This window comes from Camarhynchus parvulus, chromosome 9, assembly GCF_901933205.1.
Source record: "Camarhynchus parvulus chromosome 9, STF_HiC, whole genome shotgun sequence".
NCBI lineage: Eukaryota > Metazoa > Chordata > Aves > Passeriformes > Thraupidae > Camarhynchus > Camarhynchus parvulus.
This window is the reverse complement of record NC_044579.1, coordinates 8456611-8473456: the sequence shown is the minus strand read 5'-3', so window position 1 is coordinate 8473456 and position 16846 is coordinate 8456611. Positions and strand designations below refer to the sequence as shown.

The following is a 16846-nucleotide window of genomic DNA, read 5'->3' as shown; positions in this document are numbered from 1 at the left end:
CCCAGGCAGGAGGAGGGCTGGATTTGTGCCAGCACAGCTGGGCTGTGGGTGGGACAGGGCAATGCTGTGGCTCTGGGCTCTGCATCTCCTTGGGACAGCTCTAGTCTCTGGTTCCCCAAGGGTGCTGCTTGTCACGCATCCCTGAGTAGCAGGGGAAGGTACCCAGGGCCTGGATGTGAGTGGGCTGGCAATGGGGTGCATGAGAGACCCCCCTCATCCCCTGCCATTGCATGTAGCATCCCCCCTGGTGAGCCAGATGAGCACCCTCCTTCCCCTGGCTCTCATCCCACCTTCCTTATCCGTCTTTTAGCAGCCACGTAATCTCCTTTCTTGCTTCCTTTGCAGCCTTTTGTCCAACACAAAGCCAACTCCACCGGAAAGAAGAGGCTGTGGGGGTGGGAAGCAGGGTGTTCTTCCTGCCCTGGCTCCTTAAACCTGGGCAGCAGCCCCTGGGCTGGGACACCTTGGGGATGATGCAAGGGCTGGAGGCCAGCCATGCCCCCCCGGTGGATACGGAGCTGGGTAGGAGGCACAGCATCGGACTCCCAGCTGCAGTGGGGCTGGCAGTAGGGTTGTGCTGCATTGCCCACACTTGGGCCATGCTCTGGGAGCTCACCAGTACTTGCCATGCCCTAGCTCCACACCTGGATGCTGCCCCTGAGCCCTGCATCCTTGTGGGAATTCGGGTGCCTAGTCCAGGTGCTGTGATGGAGGTGAGAGCTTTTCCTGCAGTCACTGACGGTTCAAGTGGTTTTATGGTGGAAAATCACCCTGTGTGTGTGCAAGTGGCTTGTGGTGGAGCACCTCCTGCCCATGCTCTGCAGGAATCCCGGGCAGCTGGAGCTGGGAACCACCAGGCACTCCCATCCAGTCCAAGGCCTGGCAGGAATGGGGTCAGTATCCTGGCAGGCAGTGACTGGATGCCAGGGAGCTGAAAGGAGGCAGGAAGCATCAGCCGCAGGACCCAGGGCTTTCCCTGCTGCACGTCTGGAGGTAGTGCTATCACCTGGGGCTGGTGCCACAGAGCTGGGGGCTGCCAAGGCATGCCAGGAGGCCAGTGCGGGTGCCTCCATCTGTGTTGCTTCCAGCCCTGCCAAGAAACGTGAAATGGCACTTCTGTTTCACAGCAGTGGCAGCCACTGGGGGCCTCACTGAGCGCCTGCTGCTGGCACTGATGCTCTCCCTGAGTCCCCATCCCAGTACAGGGACTGTCACTGGTAAGGTTGGGGGTGCACCCGTCCCTGGTTGCTGGTGGCTCTCAGTAGTCACAGTCCAGATGGGGATGCCACTTTGTGCCACAGTCCAGGTGTTTTGGGGGAGCAGAGACACACACTGGGCTGGGTACAGGCACTGGGGATGATCTTGTGGGACGATGGTTGTGGTGAAAACTGTCACCACAGGGCAGAGATGTTGGGGGACAGGTGTCCTGCTTGGCAGCTGTCCTGTGGGTGAGCCCAGGGCAAGTGTGCAGGAGTGGCATGCTCCTCATCTTCTGTTCCTGCAGCTGCTGCTGGGGGAAGATCAGGCTGTCCCTGCAGGGACAGTGTCTCCCCCTGGGAAGAAAGACAGGTTGTCATTACTGAGATGAGTTTGTCTGTCTCTGTGCACAGCCTGGGAGATGCCCTGTCAGGGCAGGTGGAAGGAGGATGGCGCTGTCCCCATTCCTCACATGAGCTGCCTGGGACACAGCTGCAATCCTGGCATCTGAGCAGATGGAGCACCCCCAGCACACTGCCTGGGGCAGGGGCTCCACGGAGGGTCCCCTGCTGACACCCGGGGGTGACAGGGGAAGAGCAGGAAGGGGGGGTTGGCCACCCTTCTGGGCAAACAGCCCTGCTGGGGTGTGAGGCTCCATCCTCGCCTGTCACCACATATCTGGTCACCATGACAACAGACAGGGAGGCAGGCAGAGCGGGCTGGCAGCCCTGGGGGGAGCGGGTGGAGGCCATGGGCATGGGCTGGCACACAGGGGCACCCTGTGGGTGTGAGGAGGCAGCTGTCAGGATGCAAGGCCTGTGTGACACAGAGGGAGGCTGGGCAGTGCTCAGCCCAGGCACTGTGAGCTCCCCACTGTCCTGCTCCTGACCAAATACCCATGAGGGGCACACAGCAGGTTTGTCTGGGGATGTGGGCACTGCAGCGTGGCTGGCCAGCCCCTGTGCCAGCCCCTGTGCCAGCCCGTGCCGCGGATCTGGCACGGCAAGCTCTGGCTGGGGGTGAGCTGAGGGGGTGAGTCATGCTGCTGCCCGGAGCCATGCCAGGCAGGACTGGCAGCTGGAGCTGCAGCCAGGCCACTGCTGGGCTGGTGGCAGAGACCCGCGTGGGGCTAGAGTAAGGCTGTGCCCCAGCACCGGGGGGTGGCAGCCTCCCTCCACAAGGGATGTGTTCCCTGCCCTGGGCACCTCTGGGGGCAAAGGGGAGCGGGGGGTGCAGACCCCTGTCTAATTGTCCCGTCCTTGTGTGGCTGCTGGGCCCTGGGGAACGAGGTGAGCAGTCTCGGGGAGCAGGGGCACCCCCCGCCCTCCCCGGCCCACGCGCCCACTCGCGCCAGCAGCTCTTGGCATGCAGGGAGTGTGTTCCTGGCAGCCCGGCCCTCTCCCATCTGGTATTTATCTCCTTCCTGAAATCCCTCCTGCTGCGGGGGGAATGCCCGATGCTGGGGGGGTGAGAGGGGGAATCTGGGCCCCACTGCTCACTCTGCAGCCCAGGGAAGAGGCTGGGCTGAGAAAAAGGCGGGGTGGGGGGAGAGAAGTCCCCCACACATGCCCACCCCAAAAATGCATGTGGGTCCCAGGAGGCCTTATTGGGTCCTCTGGGGCCTCCTGTCTGCTTGTGAGTCCTGGGGGCAACCCTGCCAAGGTACCTTTGCCCCAAGCAGGCTCCCAGCCCAGCTGCAACTGTGGCTACTGCCCTGGGGAGGGGGCACATCATCCCCCTCCAATCTCAACACTGCTGCCTGGCTGACAGTGGCCTGCCAGCACTGTCCCCCACCCCCAAACCCTGGGTGCCCCAAAGCTGCAGGAGCCAGGAGAGCCCGTGGGTTGCCTGGGCAACTGCAGCCAGGCAGTGATGGGGAGCAGTCCAGGGGAGCAGTTGCCATGGAGACCCGAGGAGCACAATCACCTTGGCAACGGTCCTGTGTGTCCTGCCACCCCCCATCCAGGGCTGCATCTGGAGGAGATGCACCTGGGCTCCATTGTCAACCTGGGCCAGCTCCTTGGATGAGGAAGGAGGGGAGGCAGTGCTGCCCACCCCTGCAAGGGGAGAGCCTTGGCTCCCAGCCCCCACCCAGCCCCCAGCTGAACGGCGCGAAGGAAGAGGTGAGGCCAAGCTCAGCTCCTTGGCTTTACCACTCACACACCACTGCAAGCCATTCCCACACCCAGTCCTGTTCCCGAGGTCAGCAGGAAAGCCGGGTGCAGTGGGGCTGGACATGGCTGTAGGCTCTGTGGCACTCTAAAGCTGTTCTCCCTGCAGAGAGTGACAGAGGGACACAGCTCCCATCTTGGTGATAGAGCAGCTGGCAAAGGGACTCATCACTGCCAGCCCCTGGGTGTCCCCAGTGTCATCTGGGCTGCAGGCACATTGATTGGGGTGGCAGGACAAAGGTGGCACCAAGGTATAACACAGTGGGTCAGGGGGATTTGGGTCTCTGCCACTCCACTGTGCTGGCTGTGTCCCATCAGCTCTGGTCTTGCCCTAATAATTCTCCCCACAAATCCACACACTGGAAAAAAACCACAAGGGAGAAGTCCTGCGTCGCTTTTGGGAGGTCATGGCTCAGAAAGAGACACAAGTCCAATAGCTGGCAGCCAAAGTAGTGCCCCAGTGTGGGGTTGGGGTCTCAGCTCCTCAGCTCAGGCATTGTGTAGATTTTCCCCAAGCCTTCACGTTTAGGGGGGTCCTTCTGGCAGACAAAGGGAGGATGAGGAGGCTGTAATTCCCCTCCTCTCCAGAGCAGATTGAAGGGCACACCAAGACCTCTCCCTCCCAAAAGGAATTGCACAGCTGCACACGAGGAGACAGCTGAGATTTCTGCAGGCTCCAGGCTTGGCCCGGATCACGCTGCCCCTGCCTGGGCACCCCCAGGTGCTCTCAGGCCTGGTAGAGGGGCACCACGCGGTCAATGGGGCCCCGGCAGATGGGGCAGAGGCGGGTGGGCAAGGCTTGGAAGCAGCGGAAGCAGCAGCAGATGTGGCCGCAGCCCAGCAGGACGCACTCGCGGGGCCGCGACAGGCACACCACGCACGAGTCCTCGGGTGCCCGGTCGCCGCCCTCCTCCCCATCCAGCTCCTTGTCCTCGGGCTGCTGCCCGGGGCGGGAGCGGCGGTAGGCGCGGCACAGGGCGTGCAGGAGGACGGCCAGCCCCGCGGCCGCGCATAGCAACGCTGCCCCCTTCCAGAGCCCGCTGGCCGACTCCAGCTCCGACAGCACCGTCTGCCAGTCCCCCAGGCACAGGAAAAACTCGCCTCCCTGGGCCGGCGGCTGGAGGTGCAGCGAGCCGTCGGGCTGCAGGGACAGCTCCCCGATGCCCGTCAGCCCGGCCCCCACCCGCAGCATCTCCTCTGTCTCCAGGATGCCCTTGGGCTTCTCCCCGATCAGGTACTGGCCCAGCAGGTCGCGGAAGCCGTGCGATGGCTGCTGGAACCGCTCGTACACCATCTCCAGGGGCAGGCACACGGCTTGGAGCGGGCTGTCCACACTCACCTGCGTGGCTGCCTCAGGGCCCGGCGAGGCCAGCAGGAAGGGGACGGTGTAGATCTGCTCTGAGAGCACCCGCTCGCTCTCGCTCCTGCAAGCACAGAGGGTTGGGGTGTGGAGAATCACAGCATCAGTTAGGCTGACCTCTGAGATCATCATGTTAAATCTATGACTGAGTATCAGCCCGTCAACTAAACCATGGCACTAAATGCCATGTCCAGTCTTTCCTTAAACACCTCCAAGGATGTCAACTCCACTGCATCCCTGGTGGTAAAGCCTCCTGCTCCCTGGACAGCTCATTCCAATGTCTAATCATCCTCCACGTGAAGTTCTTCCTAATCTCTAACCAAAACCTCCCCTGGCACAGCTTGAGACCATTTCCTCTTGCCTTGTCACTGGCTGCCTGGGAGAAGAGGCTGATTCCAACCTAGCTACAGCCTCCTTTCAGGGCATTGGAGAGAGCAATAAGGCAACCCCAGAGTCTCCTGCAGGCTAAACATCCCCAGCTCCCTCAGCTGCTCCTCATCAGACATGTGCTCCAGCCCTTCACCAGCTCTGCTGCCCTTCTCTGGACTTGCTCCAGCAGCTAAATGGCCTTCCTGAGCTGAGTGAACCCAGAACTGGACACAGGACTCGAGGTGTGGCCTCACCAGTGCTGAGTACCAGGGGATGATCATTGCCCTGTTTCTGCTGGCCACAACACAGAGAAGCTCTGAGCTCTTGGTGCTGAACTAAGCATAGGGACTAAAGTCTTCAGCCAAGTTATTTTCTGCCATGTGGCCCCAGATGATGGGGTCTGGACTCGCTGCTGCAAGCCCCCTCCTGCGGCCCCTTCCCATCACTCACCAGCTCCGGGCCAAGCTGTTCCAGATCAGCCGATGCTCCTTCAGCTGCAGTTTCTGGATCACGCCCTGCAGCCCCTCATGGTAGTGGCTGGTCAGTGCAGCCTGGGCTGGCAGCACTATGCCTAAGGACAAGGGATGTGTCACGGCCAAAAGAGGAGATCCTGGCCCTTGTCCCTCGTGCAGGGCCAAGGGTGTCCTTACCTTCCAGGGCAACATAAGGCAGGCACCGCCCCGCAGCTGCAGACACCAGGGCTGGCAAATTGTCATCGACCTGGAGCTTTGGGGCCTCCTGGAAGAGCATGGACTCAGTGTGAGCATGGGCAGGGACAGGGCAGTGAGGAGGCCAAGAATGGCTCTGTGGAGACCTCTGGCCTGCAGGATGTGACCTGCTGAGTTCTGCATGTCATGAAGTCACCAGAGGATGGAGCAGGCTGCAGGTATCAGTGTGTGCACCCAAATCAAAGCGTGGAGGGCAGTAGGGAAGAGACAGCGAGCAGGAAAGAGCATGTAAGAGACAGGGCTACCTGTATGCGAGTCACGACTCTGGATTTCCTCCTGTACAGGTAGTAGAAGAGGCCAGAGAAGGCGAGGCTGGAGCCCAGACACAGCAGCTCCCCTGGAGTGATGTGTTTGTCCATGGTGCCAGGCTTGGGCGACAACGCCTGCAAGGTGAGCGTGCTGTCTGGGGAATGGGGCCGTGTCACCCACGACAGGGACATCCCACTGCCCCTGTTCCGAAGGCAGGGGTGTCCCTGGATCCCTGTCCCCAAGGCGGCGCTTTGTCTAATTGCCCCTGACCCCAAGGCAGAGATGCTCCTCCGCCCCTGTCCCCATGCTCTGCTGCCCCAGGGCCAAGCCTGCCCACGGCCCCAGCGGGGACAGTTCACCTCCAGCACCCACAGGTGCCCGGTACCCGGCTTGACCCTGCATCCCGGGCCCAGCCGGGGCCCAGTACCGCACCCGGGATCGGGCCGAGGCCCAGCGCCCGTGACGCAGCCCGGGACCTGGCCCAGGCTCCCACCCGGGTCCGGCCCCCCGATCTGTCCCGGCCCAGCCCCCGGCTCGGTCCCGGCCCGGCCCCGCCGCCGCGCCCGGCCCCGATGCCCCCGTACCCCCGAGGCGCCCCAGGCCCGGACCCTGGCCCTACCGCGCTTCCTGCTGGGAAATGTAGTCCGGCCCTCGCGGTGAGGCGTCGGTCCTGCCGTGGCCGAACTACCCCTCCCAGCATTCCTCATGCTGAACTACAGCTCCTGTCGTGCCCTGCGTCGTCCGCGGGCAGAACCACAACTCCCAGCAGCCTTTGCGAGCGGCTCTGTCCGCAGCCGAGGCGTCCCGCGGGGTCCCGGTACCGGGAGTTCGGGAGATCCCGGCATGGGGCTGGGGCCGCGCTGTGCGGGGTGGGACCGGCCGGGGCGGGCCCCGGGAGCTCGGAGTGGAGGCTCGGGGCAGGCAGGGAAGTCCCGTGGCTCTGACTGGTCCCCACCAGCCGTGCTGTGTTCTTCCCCACCCCTCGCTTCCCTCACTCGGGGAATGTCCTCCCAGCCATACCGCCCCCGCTCCCCTCCCTCGGCGTGTCTCACCTCCCACGCGTGCCCAGCCCTGCAGCCGCCCCCCACAGCGGTCCGGATCCCCCCTCTCCTCCCGCCCCAGCACCGCCAAGGACCCGGAGCTGCTGGAGTAAGTGGAAACTGCTTTTAATCGTTAAATAAACTCGGCGACAGCCACCCACAGCTGAAGGCACCAGAGTCCCCGCTGCCGCCCGCTGGTCCCAGCAGAGGTGGATGGGGAAGCCAAGCTGGAGTGGGAGGGGACAAGGGAAGCGCGGAGCCGGATGGCCCCCAGCCTCCGTCTCCGGCAGGTTGGGGGGCAGGAGCAGGGGGATCGTGGCTCTAATGCTTTCCCCGGGACGCCTTGACCTGCCCGCCTGAGGGAGGGACGCAGCGCAGGGGCCACTGAGCTGTGCCCGACTCAAGCACGTCAAGGCTGGGGGGCAAAACTGCGTTTTGGGGGTGCTACAGCCTCTCTGCCGGCCGTGTCCAGCCCCAAGCCGTGGATGGGGCTGCGGTGGGTGCCTGGTGCGGGGCCGTGTGTGCCGGGGAGGGTGCAGAGGGGGGTGTGCAGTGTGAGCACAGCAGGGGGACTGCGCTCTGCCCGTGGCCAGCTCCGGCAGCCACTGAGGTCTGGGGAGAGGGAGCACGGCAGAGTATCGTCCCCTCTGCCCCCAGCACCCTCCCCGTCCCTACCACACCTCACAGTGCTTGCCGGGGTTCATGGGGGAGCCCAGGGGGCAGCCGAAGTGTTCGACAAAGTCCCGGGAGTTGCTGAGGGTGCCGATGACACGGTACTTGTCGGGGCTGTGCGGGTCGGTCACCAACCCTTCGTGGGAGCTCTCGGGCGTCCGGACGGAGCACCACACCTGCTGGGGCGGGAGCAGCCTCAGGGATGGGGACCGAGCACCCCCCGGTGCGGGACGGGGAGCTGCGGGGTGGCTCCGAGCAGCCCGGGAGGCACGGGGAGCCCATCATCCTGCTCCGCCCTACCTGCGCAAAGCCCACGAAGAAGAGCTGGTGGTTGGTGAGCCCCAGAGCTGGCAGGCGCTTCTCCTCCCCGTTCTTCTGCAGCCAGGACTTGTAAGCCTGCGGGAGAGCTGGCCTGAAGCTCCGGGAAGGGACAGACAGGCACGAGGGTTCGTGTCCCCTCCGGATGGCGGCACTCACGTTGTAGGCTGCCTTGAGCCCGCCGTTGTCGGCGATGTTCTCGCCCAGGGTCTGCCGCCCGTTCACCTTCTCGCTGTGGACGGTGTAGCGGCCGTACTGCTCCGTCATGCACGCCGTCCGGTTCTTGAAGGCCTCCAGGGAGGAGTTCTGCCACCACGGCCGCAGGTTTCCCTCTTTGTCATATTCCCGTCCTGCAGAACCGAGCCGTGGGTTGGGGTGGGACCAGGGGGAGCCGTCCCACTGCAGCCCCTCTGCTGCAGGGGGTCCTGAAGCTGAATGGGGCGTGGTGGGGGAATGGGCACCGGGGGATGCCAGGGGGGCCTGGCACCTTGGTATCCCCCAGCCCCTGCTGTGGGCAGGCTCTGCCTGGGGCTCAGCCATGCACTTGGGTCCCCAGGCATCCCCCAGTGCATTCTCGCTACCCCAGCCCACATCTGTGACCCCAAATTCCCTCATTGACCCCATGTCGGCTCCGGGGCTGTGGTGAAGGTGCAAAGCAGAGTGGATGCGAGAGGGACCCATCCCACGCCCGGGAGGGAGGAGGATGAGGAGGGGGCTGGGGCTGCAGACATTGTGTCCTCACCAAGCGGATGAAGCGAAAGCTGCACAGAGAAGCCGGGGGAAGGTATCGGCAGGTGCCACCTGGGGAGACAGGATGATAGAAGGGGGTGGCCAGGGGGGCACGAGCACACATGATGCAATGGATGGCAAAGCGGGACCCCTGTGCACCCAGGGCACCTCTTCCCCATGCCAGGGGCAGGGGCTGGGGGGGGACAGGAAGGTGACAGGGGTCAGGGCCAGCGGTGCCTGTGGGCTCTCACCTTGGTCATCAAATGCATGGGTCAGCTCGTGCCCCATCACCACGCCGATGCCACCGAAATTAAGGGCTCTATGGGGCCATAAGAAAGAACCAGGTAAGTACAGGATGTGTTAATGATGCCATTGCAGCCACCCCATCTCTGTTTGGGCAGCCAGTGACACTCTGCTCCAGCTGGGACCCAAGTGGGAATCACTCCTGTTGGGGACACTGGTGGCCCTAAGGGGACTCAGGCTGTCTTGACTGCAGCATGTAAAGCCTTGAGAGACACTCAAGCCCTTCAGGGCTTTTATTTGTGACTGTAGGGGAACTCTGTGGCATGCTGGCCCTGATCCAACCCCTGGCTCCAGGAAGTGCCCCCCATGCCAGACTCACTTGGGGTGGCTGCGGGCATAGAAGGGAGCCTGGAGGATCCCAGCAGGAAAGACGATCCCGTTCTTGGTGGGCAGGTAATAGGCATTGACAGTCTGTGGGGTCATGCTCCACCTGGGCAGGGAGGTGGGACAGGGCACAGGCAGGGGTGTGTCCCTGTCACCCCGGCCCCTCCTGTGCCACTGCCCACCGCAGGGCCCTGCCCAAGGCTGACACTTTTACCAAGGACCTTGCCTGGGGATAAGCTACAGCTACCACAGGTGACCTGTGCTACCACAGGTGACCTACTGTGCTGTGCTACCCCACGAGGGTGACCTCCTCCCCACTGAACCAGTGCCATCCAGGCACCCAGGGTCACATCCTCCCCTCCTCCCACCCAAGCCCACCCCTTACTGGTCGCGGTTGGGGGGTTTCCGGAGCTGGTCAGCCATCACTTTGGCAGAGAAGTTGTAGAAGTTGAGCATGTTTTGGAAGAAGGAGTCCTCAGAGACCTCGTACTGGTGAGGAAGAGGAGGGATGAGGACAGGTCCACTGGGGTGGTTCCCCACACCCTGGCCAGGATGAGCTCAGTACTTGGGTGGCTTTGCACAATGTCCCAAATAGGGACATTGCTCGACAGTGGGGGCCCCCCAAGCTTGGCATGACCAAGCTTCTCTCCCACAAGCCAGGTGCCCCCTACCCCATCATAGACATCATCCAGCTCCTTGTTGTCCAGAATGAAGTCAGGGAAGCCAATCATGTCGTAGATGGCATCCGCCTGCATGGGGAGAGGCCCCAGCAGTGAGACTGGGGAGCTTATATGGATAGGGTGAGGTTTCCCATCCACTTCCCTCCCTGGGGTCACCTTCTCCTTTGCAGCCTGCCTGGTCTTCTCATCCATCCAGTCCAGCTGGTCCAGGGATACCTCGAAGGCTGCACGGATCTCGCTGATCATCTCCTCAGCCTGGGGAGGGGAGGCAATGAGGGCCCCCTACCCCCCACAATGCCTCGGTGGGGACAGGGTGGGCAGGGTACAACCTCCCCAGGGCTAGGGGTCCCGTTTTCCAGCTCCCTGCCTTCCAGCCCTGGGGCTTGGGCAGAATTGGGATTCCCACAGATGGTGATGGGGAGGGAGGGGATGGGGACAGAAGTATTCTCACGATGGCCTTGCTGTCCCGGTCAAAGGTGGCTTTGACGAAGAGGGAGCCCAGTGCAAAGCCCAGTGTGTCATCCGTGTTGGAGATGCAGGTTTGCCAGCGGGGTGTGCAGGACTGTGGGAGTGAGATGAGGGTCAGTGAAACCCTCAGCTCACTCCCCTGCTCCCCTGCGTTCACCCAGCCTGGCTCTGCCTCATCAGAGGGGAGATAGGCAGCAGCAATGCCCCCATCCCAAAAGATAATCCCTGGGCTCCCGCTGAAGCATCCAGGTCTTAGCATGCCAAGGGCATCTGAAGGACAGAGGAGGTCCTGGCTGCTTCCAGGCTGAGTGTGGAGAGGTCTGATCCCAGGGCCCTCCGTTACCTTCCTGGTGCCATAGAGTGTCTCCAGCAGCCTCTCCTGGGCTGTCTCGAAGCGCTGGTCCAGGCTGGAGGCTGTCTTCTGCACCAGGTTCCAGATCAGGTAGTTGTTCAGGATGCTGCAGGGGCAGAGAAGATGCTGCAGCTCACCATGGTCTATGACTTCAAGACACTGATGAGCCCAAAATGTGTCCCTGCCGTGGGGGCCGCAGCCAGGGATATGGAGGAGTCTCACCTCCTGTCAGTGTCATTGATGAGCTCAGAGACCTGCTGAAGGTAGGTGTCCCCGTACACCACCACAGGCTCCGTGTCTGTCAGCTCCAGTGGGGCCAGGGCATAGGAAAGGTAATCCAGCCAGTCAATGGCAGGGGCCAGCACCTGGAGGGGACACAGGAATGTGGCACCAGGGGCTTGGCATGGCTATGCTGCGTCCTGCTCAGCATGCTCAGTTCCTGGGGCAGGAACTGTGTTTTCTGGGAAGGACCCAAAGTCCCTCACCACTCCAGATCCTTCTCTGCACCCTTAATGCTTTTAATGCTGCAGGACAGGGAGGGGACCCCGGACCCCACAATATGAGGTGGCAGCTTCCCCCAAATGGTAACAACTGCGGGGATGGGCACTGCTCTTCAACACCCAGTGCATGTCCCACCACAGATGGGGCTGCCCAGGGTGTCCCAGAGTAAGGACAGAAATGGGCACAAACCCCTTGGTGCCCTCTGGACAAGTCCCTGTATGTCTCAGAAGGGTGTCCCCAGGCTGCTTGGGGCCATGCCCACCTGCAGCTCGGCGATGCTCATCTTGTGGTAGATCTTCTCATCATCCCGCCGCTCAGCCTGGGGCACAGTGATGTTGGCCAGCTGGGTTTCAAAGTCCAGCACCTGCTGCATCTGCAGGCGGGTGGGCTCTGGGGTGCCCCCCAGCAGCGTGCCCAGCTCCACCATGTAGTCCAGGTACGCTGCCAGAACCTGTGGAACCCCAAGCCCTGCCTCAGTGCCAAGCACAGTTCATCCCACCTCCCTGGGGTGGGCACCCAACAGGCAGGATGGAGATGCCAGGTGTGTCCCAGTGCTGCTCGCACCCCAGTGCCATGGATTTCCCCTGATTGCAGTTGGCAGCATGCCCAGCAGCCAGCCTCACCCTCTCATTGGCAGTCTTGTTCAGATAGTAATCCCGGGACGGGAGGAAGAGCCCCGACTGGTCCACCTGTGGGGAGACAGGGGCAGCATAGACATTCTGGTGTGCCCCGGTGTCTGCCACCCCTGGGGCCAAGGTGCCAACCTGGATGATGTTGCTGTTGGAGCTCTTGGAGTCTGCACCCACATACACTGTGAAGAAGGGGGTTGCCCGGTATGTGCCTGACACGCTCTTGAGTACCTCCATGAAGCTGGTTTGGTTCCAGGAGCCAGTGATGTTCCATCCCCCAATCTGCCAGCAGACAGAGCTGGTACCTCAGGGAGGGATGGAGTGCATCCCAAAGGTTACTCCCTCCCCAGTTACGTGAAGAGCCAAGCAGGAGGTGTGGTGGGCCGAGCCCTGGCAGCTCAGCTCACGTGTGGGTGTGTGCCCACCTTGTCGATGAGCTCCATAAGGGGCTGGGAGCCCAGCTCCTCTATCCTCTGCTCCTTGAGGCAGGACAGGTAGTACCGCTGTGTCTTCCGCTCTGCCTCGCTGCTGGAGTTGAAGGTGGCATTTTCTGCGGGAGGCTGTGGGTCAGCCCCAGTGACACAGGGGTCACCCCCTCAGTGTCTGCGACCCCTTGGTGCCCACCTAGGAGATGCTTCATGATGGCCTGGTTCTGGTCCCAGATGCTGTTGAAGGTGCTCCACTTGGAGCGCCCGTTGGGCAGCGGGTTCCTCTTAATCCAGCCCCCGCACGAGTACTGGTAGAAGTCCTGGCACGGGTCCGTCTCTGTATCCAGGGCCTCCAAGATCTTGCTGGCCACCCGGACACAGGCATCCGTCAGGCACGTGCTGTGAGAGGGATCTGGCAGGGAAGGCATGCCTGGGGCTGGGCGCAAGCGTACTGGGGGAAACCGAGGCACGGAGCGGGGCCAAGCCCTGTCTGTACCCCAGGATGGGCAGAGCACCTGGAGCAGGTAGGTGCTAACTCTGGGCTGACCCATCACTCCTCATCCTCCCGGGTGTGGGGACACTGCTGCCAAGTCTCCCTACCTCTGCGGTACTGAATGGCCAGAGTGACGACGGCGACGCTGAGCAGCAGGGCCAGGGAGACGGCGACGGCACAGAGCACCAGCTCCAGCTGGCTGCGGGAGGCCAGGCGGCTCAGCAGCGTCCCCGGCCCCTTCCGGAACCCCACCTGGGCAGGAGGAGCAGGACCTGCCATCGCACCGTGGGGGGCCGAGCATCACTGCCCCCCCTTGCCTCCCCCCACTCCCCAGTGCCTGGCGTGGCTGCATGAGGACGGGGGCACCAGGGCATCCCTGCCCACCGGCCCTGGCGAGCCCGTGGTGAGTGCTGGCAGCCCTCCCAAGCCACAAGGAAGGACGATCGTCCAGGCGCGCTCTGTGCCGCATTTTGGCTGACTCCCAGCACATCCCTGGGGACAGCCATGTCTGGCTTGGCTCCCAACCCTGCTCCCACTGCCCACTTGGTTGCAGGCAGGCCCCAGAGGGTGAGGACGGGGGCTGGAGAGGGGAAGGATGGAGGAGCCGGGGCAGACCTCACCTCCACGCTGTCGGGAGAGGTGCTGCCATCCCCCGCTGGCTCCGGCCCCTCCTCGTCCTGCAGCGTGGCACGCTTGTAGTTGGGCATCTGCTGAGGGAGGGAGCGGGCTGGGGCAGGGGCGTGGGGGTAGCTGCTCCCCTCCCTGCTACACCCTCTGGCTCTTATAGCAGGGCCGAGTGCCTGCTCAGTGAGTACACAGCCAGGCTGAGGCAGCTCCTGACCCCCCTCGGTGTGCCTGGGCCTCCCCCAGAGGTTGTCCCCATCCCTGTGTGCCCCTGGAGGGCACGGGGAGAGCTGCTAATGAAGGACTTGGGGGCCGTCACCGGAGCATCCCTCTGCATAGCCATGGCATCACCCTGCTGACAGGTGACACATCGCCACGGAGACATGGTCCCCGTCACCAAGCAACGGTTTCCTAGTGCTGCTGTCTCACCCCTCCTCCCCTGACTGGAACTTTCCATGCAGATGTGCACCAGTCTGAAACATCTGGAAGTGCTTCCAGCCCCATCATAGCTCCAGGGGGACCAAGATGCAGGACAGAGTGTGCAAGGGGAGAAGGGGCACTGCAGTGTGTACCAGCCAGCAGGACAGGGTCCCCCTTATTCCTGGCCTTGGCAGGCAGCTTGCGCAGATCCAGCCGTGAGGGCTGCTGAGGACTCAGCCAAGAGGGAGGTGGTGGAGTTGAGCCAGCAGCATTGGAGGGGGGGATAAGCTAGAAGAAAATGCTGGAGGTTTTGGTGGAAGGGAATCAGCAATGCCGCTGGTTGTGAGCTATCCTCAGGCTTCAGAGCTAACGCCTGGGTGGGTTGCAGCTCACTGTCCAGACTGTGCTGCAGACTAAAGTGAATGCCCAGCCTGCAGGGCTGCTGTCATGGGCCAGGAAGGAGCTGGGGTGGGATGGATGATGGGCAGGGGGGAAAGCAAGGAGTGTGCCTCATGCCCAGCTCTGCCCACTGCCACACTGCTGGGATGGGGGGGGGGCATCGCCAAGGGCAGCAGCAGGAAGGTGGGATAGGCAGGAGATGGCAGGAGCCCCCCACTGGGTCGGGCTCCTGGAAGGTGCTGGCATTAGGAAGGATTGCTCAGCATCCTGTAGGAGCTTGGCCAGCCTGGCCCCCCCACCACCCCAGCTCTCCTCAAAGTGCTCCTTTCCGCTCCTGGGTGGTCCTCATCCTGGGCAATAGCCAGCACCCCCTCTCCAGCATCTTCTGTGGCATCCTCAAGGCAGGAGTCGCCTTCTGGGGCTCCTCCTACCCCCTCTGTAGGGCTGAGACCCATGGGGAGAGGGCCCCCTGCCCCCTCCAGAGGTGCTGTCTTGGGGCTCCCCTATGAGCAGCATTACCGTACTCAGTGGAGTGGGGTTTGTGGGGCCATGCCTGAACCACCCCAGTTCCCTCTGCCCAACCCCAGGCAGAGATTTGGAGGGGGTCCTTCTTCCTCCACCATGGGGGACAGGGACCCTCTAGCCGCTCAGTTCCCTTTGCCCCGGCACCACGCAGCCCCTGCATCCCATAGGCTCTCGCCGCCCCCCGTAATCCACCAGTCCCCCCCCCGCCCTCCCTCCCTCCCCCTGGTTCCCGAAGCCCCCGCAGCTCCTTGAGTTCTCCAGCCCCGGGGCTCTCCTGTGCCCCGACCCCCTCCTGTCCCCCTCGCCGAGCCCCTCGCCGGTGTCCCCCGTCCCCGCTCCCCTTGCCCTCCTCTCGGCCGCGCCGCTGCCCCGGGCACTCACGGCGTGTCCAAGCTCCTGTAGGGCCACGTTCATCCTGGCCATCCCGGGCCGCCTGCTGCCTAGCTCCGCTCCCCGCCCGGGCCGCGCCGGGCCCCCGCCGCCGCCGCAGCGCCGCCTGCCTCCGCCGCCGCCATGGCCCGCACCGGGCGCCGCGCTGCCGCCAAGACCGGCACCGGGGCTGGGCAGGGATGGGGCCGGGTGGAGATGGGGCCGCGCCGGAGGGATGGAGCCGCAGGGGCTGAGACCGGCGGCGCGCGGACCGCAGGCACCGGGCGGGGGCGACGGGGGCCGGCGGCCCGGGAGGGGCTGGAGCGGGGACCCCGGTGCCCAGCCCAGTGGCACCGCTCAGCTCCGCTCGGCCTGGCCGCCCAGCAGGGTGACCGCCGTGCGCACGGGAGGAGCTCCGCACCGGTATCTGCACCGGCAGCGCCGCTTGCACCCCCGGAGAGCCGCAAAGGCGCCGAGATCGTGAGCCGCAAAGGCACCCGCAGCCTCCCTCACCGGCACCGGCACCCGGACCGGCGCCCTCACCGGCACGGGCAGCAGAACTCGGGCTCACATCCGGCTGCCCGCAGCGGGCACCGGCACACGCACGCGGGGACCCAAGGACCGGCTGTTGTCTTCAGCGCTCATGGGGCACCGCAGCGCCGCACGGTACCGGTCACCGGCAGCGGCCGGTAATGGTGCACAGCGGCAGCAGCACGCCGTGCTCCGGCACGCGGCACACCCCCGCGCAGCACCCGCACAGCTGGATGGATGCACACACGCACACCGACACCCCGTCCCCGGTACCCAAAGGACGGCACCCCGACGTCACCCTTAGGCCCGTGCCACAGCACACGCACCAGGGGCGCACAGCCGTGCTCAGCGCCTTGGCAGTGAGCAAGGAGAAGGAGAAGGCCGGGGCTGTGCACAACTTCACATCCTGCCTCGATAGCTCCCAGCGCTGTGTGACCGCCTGTCCGGGACAGGGCGTCCCCGCAGATCACCCGCTCGGTGCCCGGGGCGCCGCTGTTCCGGGGGTGGAAGCGCTCCCCGGGGTGCCGGGGGACAGGGTGAAGGCAGCGCCAGCTGCCCCAGCTGCGGAGCCGGGGACACAGCACGGAGCGTGTGCGTGAGCACAGGGGCTGGGCCACCAGGCTGCCCACGGGTGTCTGTGACATGTGAGGTCACCGCAAGCCTGCCAGCAATGCTACTTCACTCGCCCAGCTCGGGTGGCAGCGTTGCCCGTGCCAGGGTGGCGGAGCCCCGGGTCTGCAGCTGCCAGTGCCGCTGCCAATGCCAGCGTCAGTGCCGGTGCCACTGTTGGTGCCAGTGTCGGTGTCAATACCGGTGTGTCAGTGTCGGTACCGGTGTCAGGGCCAGTGCTGGTGCCAGTGCCGGTGCTGGCGTCAGTGAAGATGCCCGTGTCAGTGTCCGTGTCAGTATCGGTGCCGGTGTCATTGTCAATATCGGTACTAGTTTCAGTATCAGTGCCGGTCTCATT

The 16846-nt window shown here is 63.9% G+C and overlaps 2 protein-coding genes across 5 annotated transcripts; both read right to left on the bottom strand.

Moving 5' to 3' along the window:
* Positions 1–3761: 3761 nt before the first annotated feature.
* On the bottom strand, positions 3762–6738 carry LOC115906911 (mitochondrial ubiquitin ligase activator of nfkb 1-A-like). 3 transcript variants are annotated; one of them, XM_030954460.1, is made up of 5 exons: positions 6694–6738; positions 6071–6208; positions 5748–5835; positions 5548–5668; positions 3762–4792 (listed from the first exon to the last, which is right to left on the bottom strand). In XM_030954460.1, exons 2-5 carry the CDS (start codon positions 6182–6184, stop codon positions 4096–4098), a joined length of 1020 nt encoding a protein of 339 aa, XP_030810320.1. In that variant the 5' UTR covers positions 6185–6208; positions 6694–6738; the 3' UTR covers positions 3762–4095. The 3 variants fall into 3 exon arrangements, with proteins under 3 accessions (XP_030810320.1, XP_030810319.1, XP_030810318.1); XM_030954459.1 differs by lacking the exon at positions 6694–6738 and adding an exon at positions 6659–6684; XM_030954458.1 differs by lacking the exon at positions 6694–6738 and having other exon boundaries at positions 6071–6568.
* A 486-nt stretch (positions 6739–7224) lies between these two features.
* ECE2 (endothelin converting enzyme 2) lies at positions 7225–15452 on the bottom strand. 2 transcript variants are annotated; one of them, XM_030954226.1, is made up of 19 exons: positions 15361–15452; positions 13632–13718; positions 13119–13263; positions 12715–12930; positions 12516–12640; positions 12226–12372; positions 12085–12150; positions 11724–11912; positions 11183–11325; positions 10952–11066; positions 10592–10702; positions 10297–10395; positions 10132–10209; positions 9846–9949; positions 9456–9566; positions 9085–9152; positions 8264–8454; positions 8087–8182; positions 7225–7962 (listed from the first exon to the last, which is right to left on the bottom strand). In XM_030954226.1, exons 1-19 carry the CDS (start codon positions 15400–15402, stop codon positions 7786–7788), a joined length of 2310 nt encoding a protein of 769 aa, XP_030810086.1. In that variant the 5' UTR covers positions 15403–15452; the 3' UTR covers positions 7225–7785. The 2 variants fall into 2 exon arrangements, with proteins under 2 accessions (XP_030810086.1, XP_030810085.1); XM_030954225.1 differs by having other exon boundaries at positions 13632–13721; positions 15361–15432.
* Between the last annotated feature and the right edge of the window lie 1394 nt (positions 15453–16846).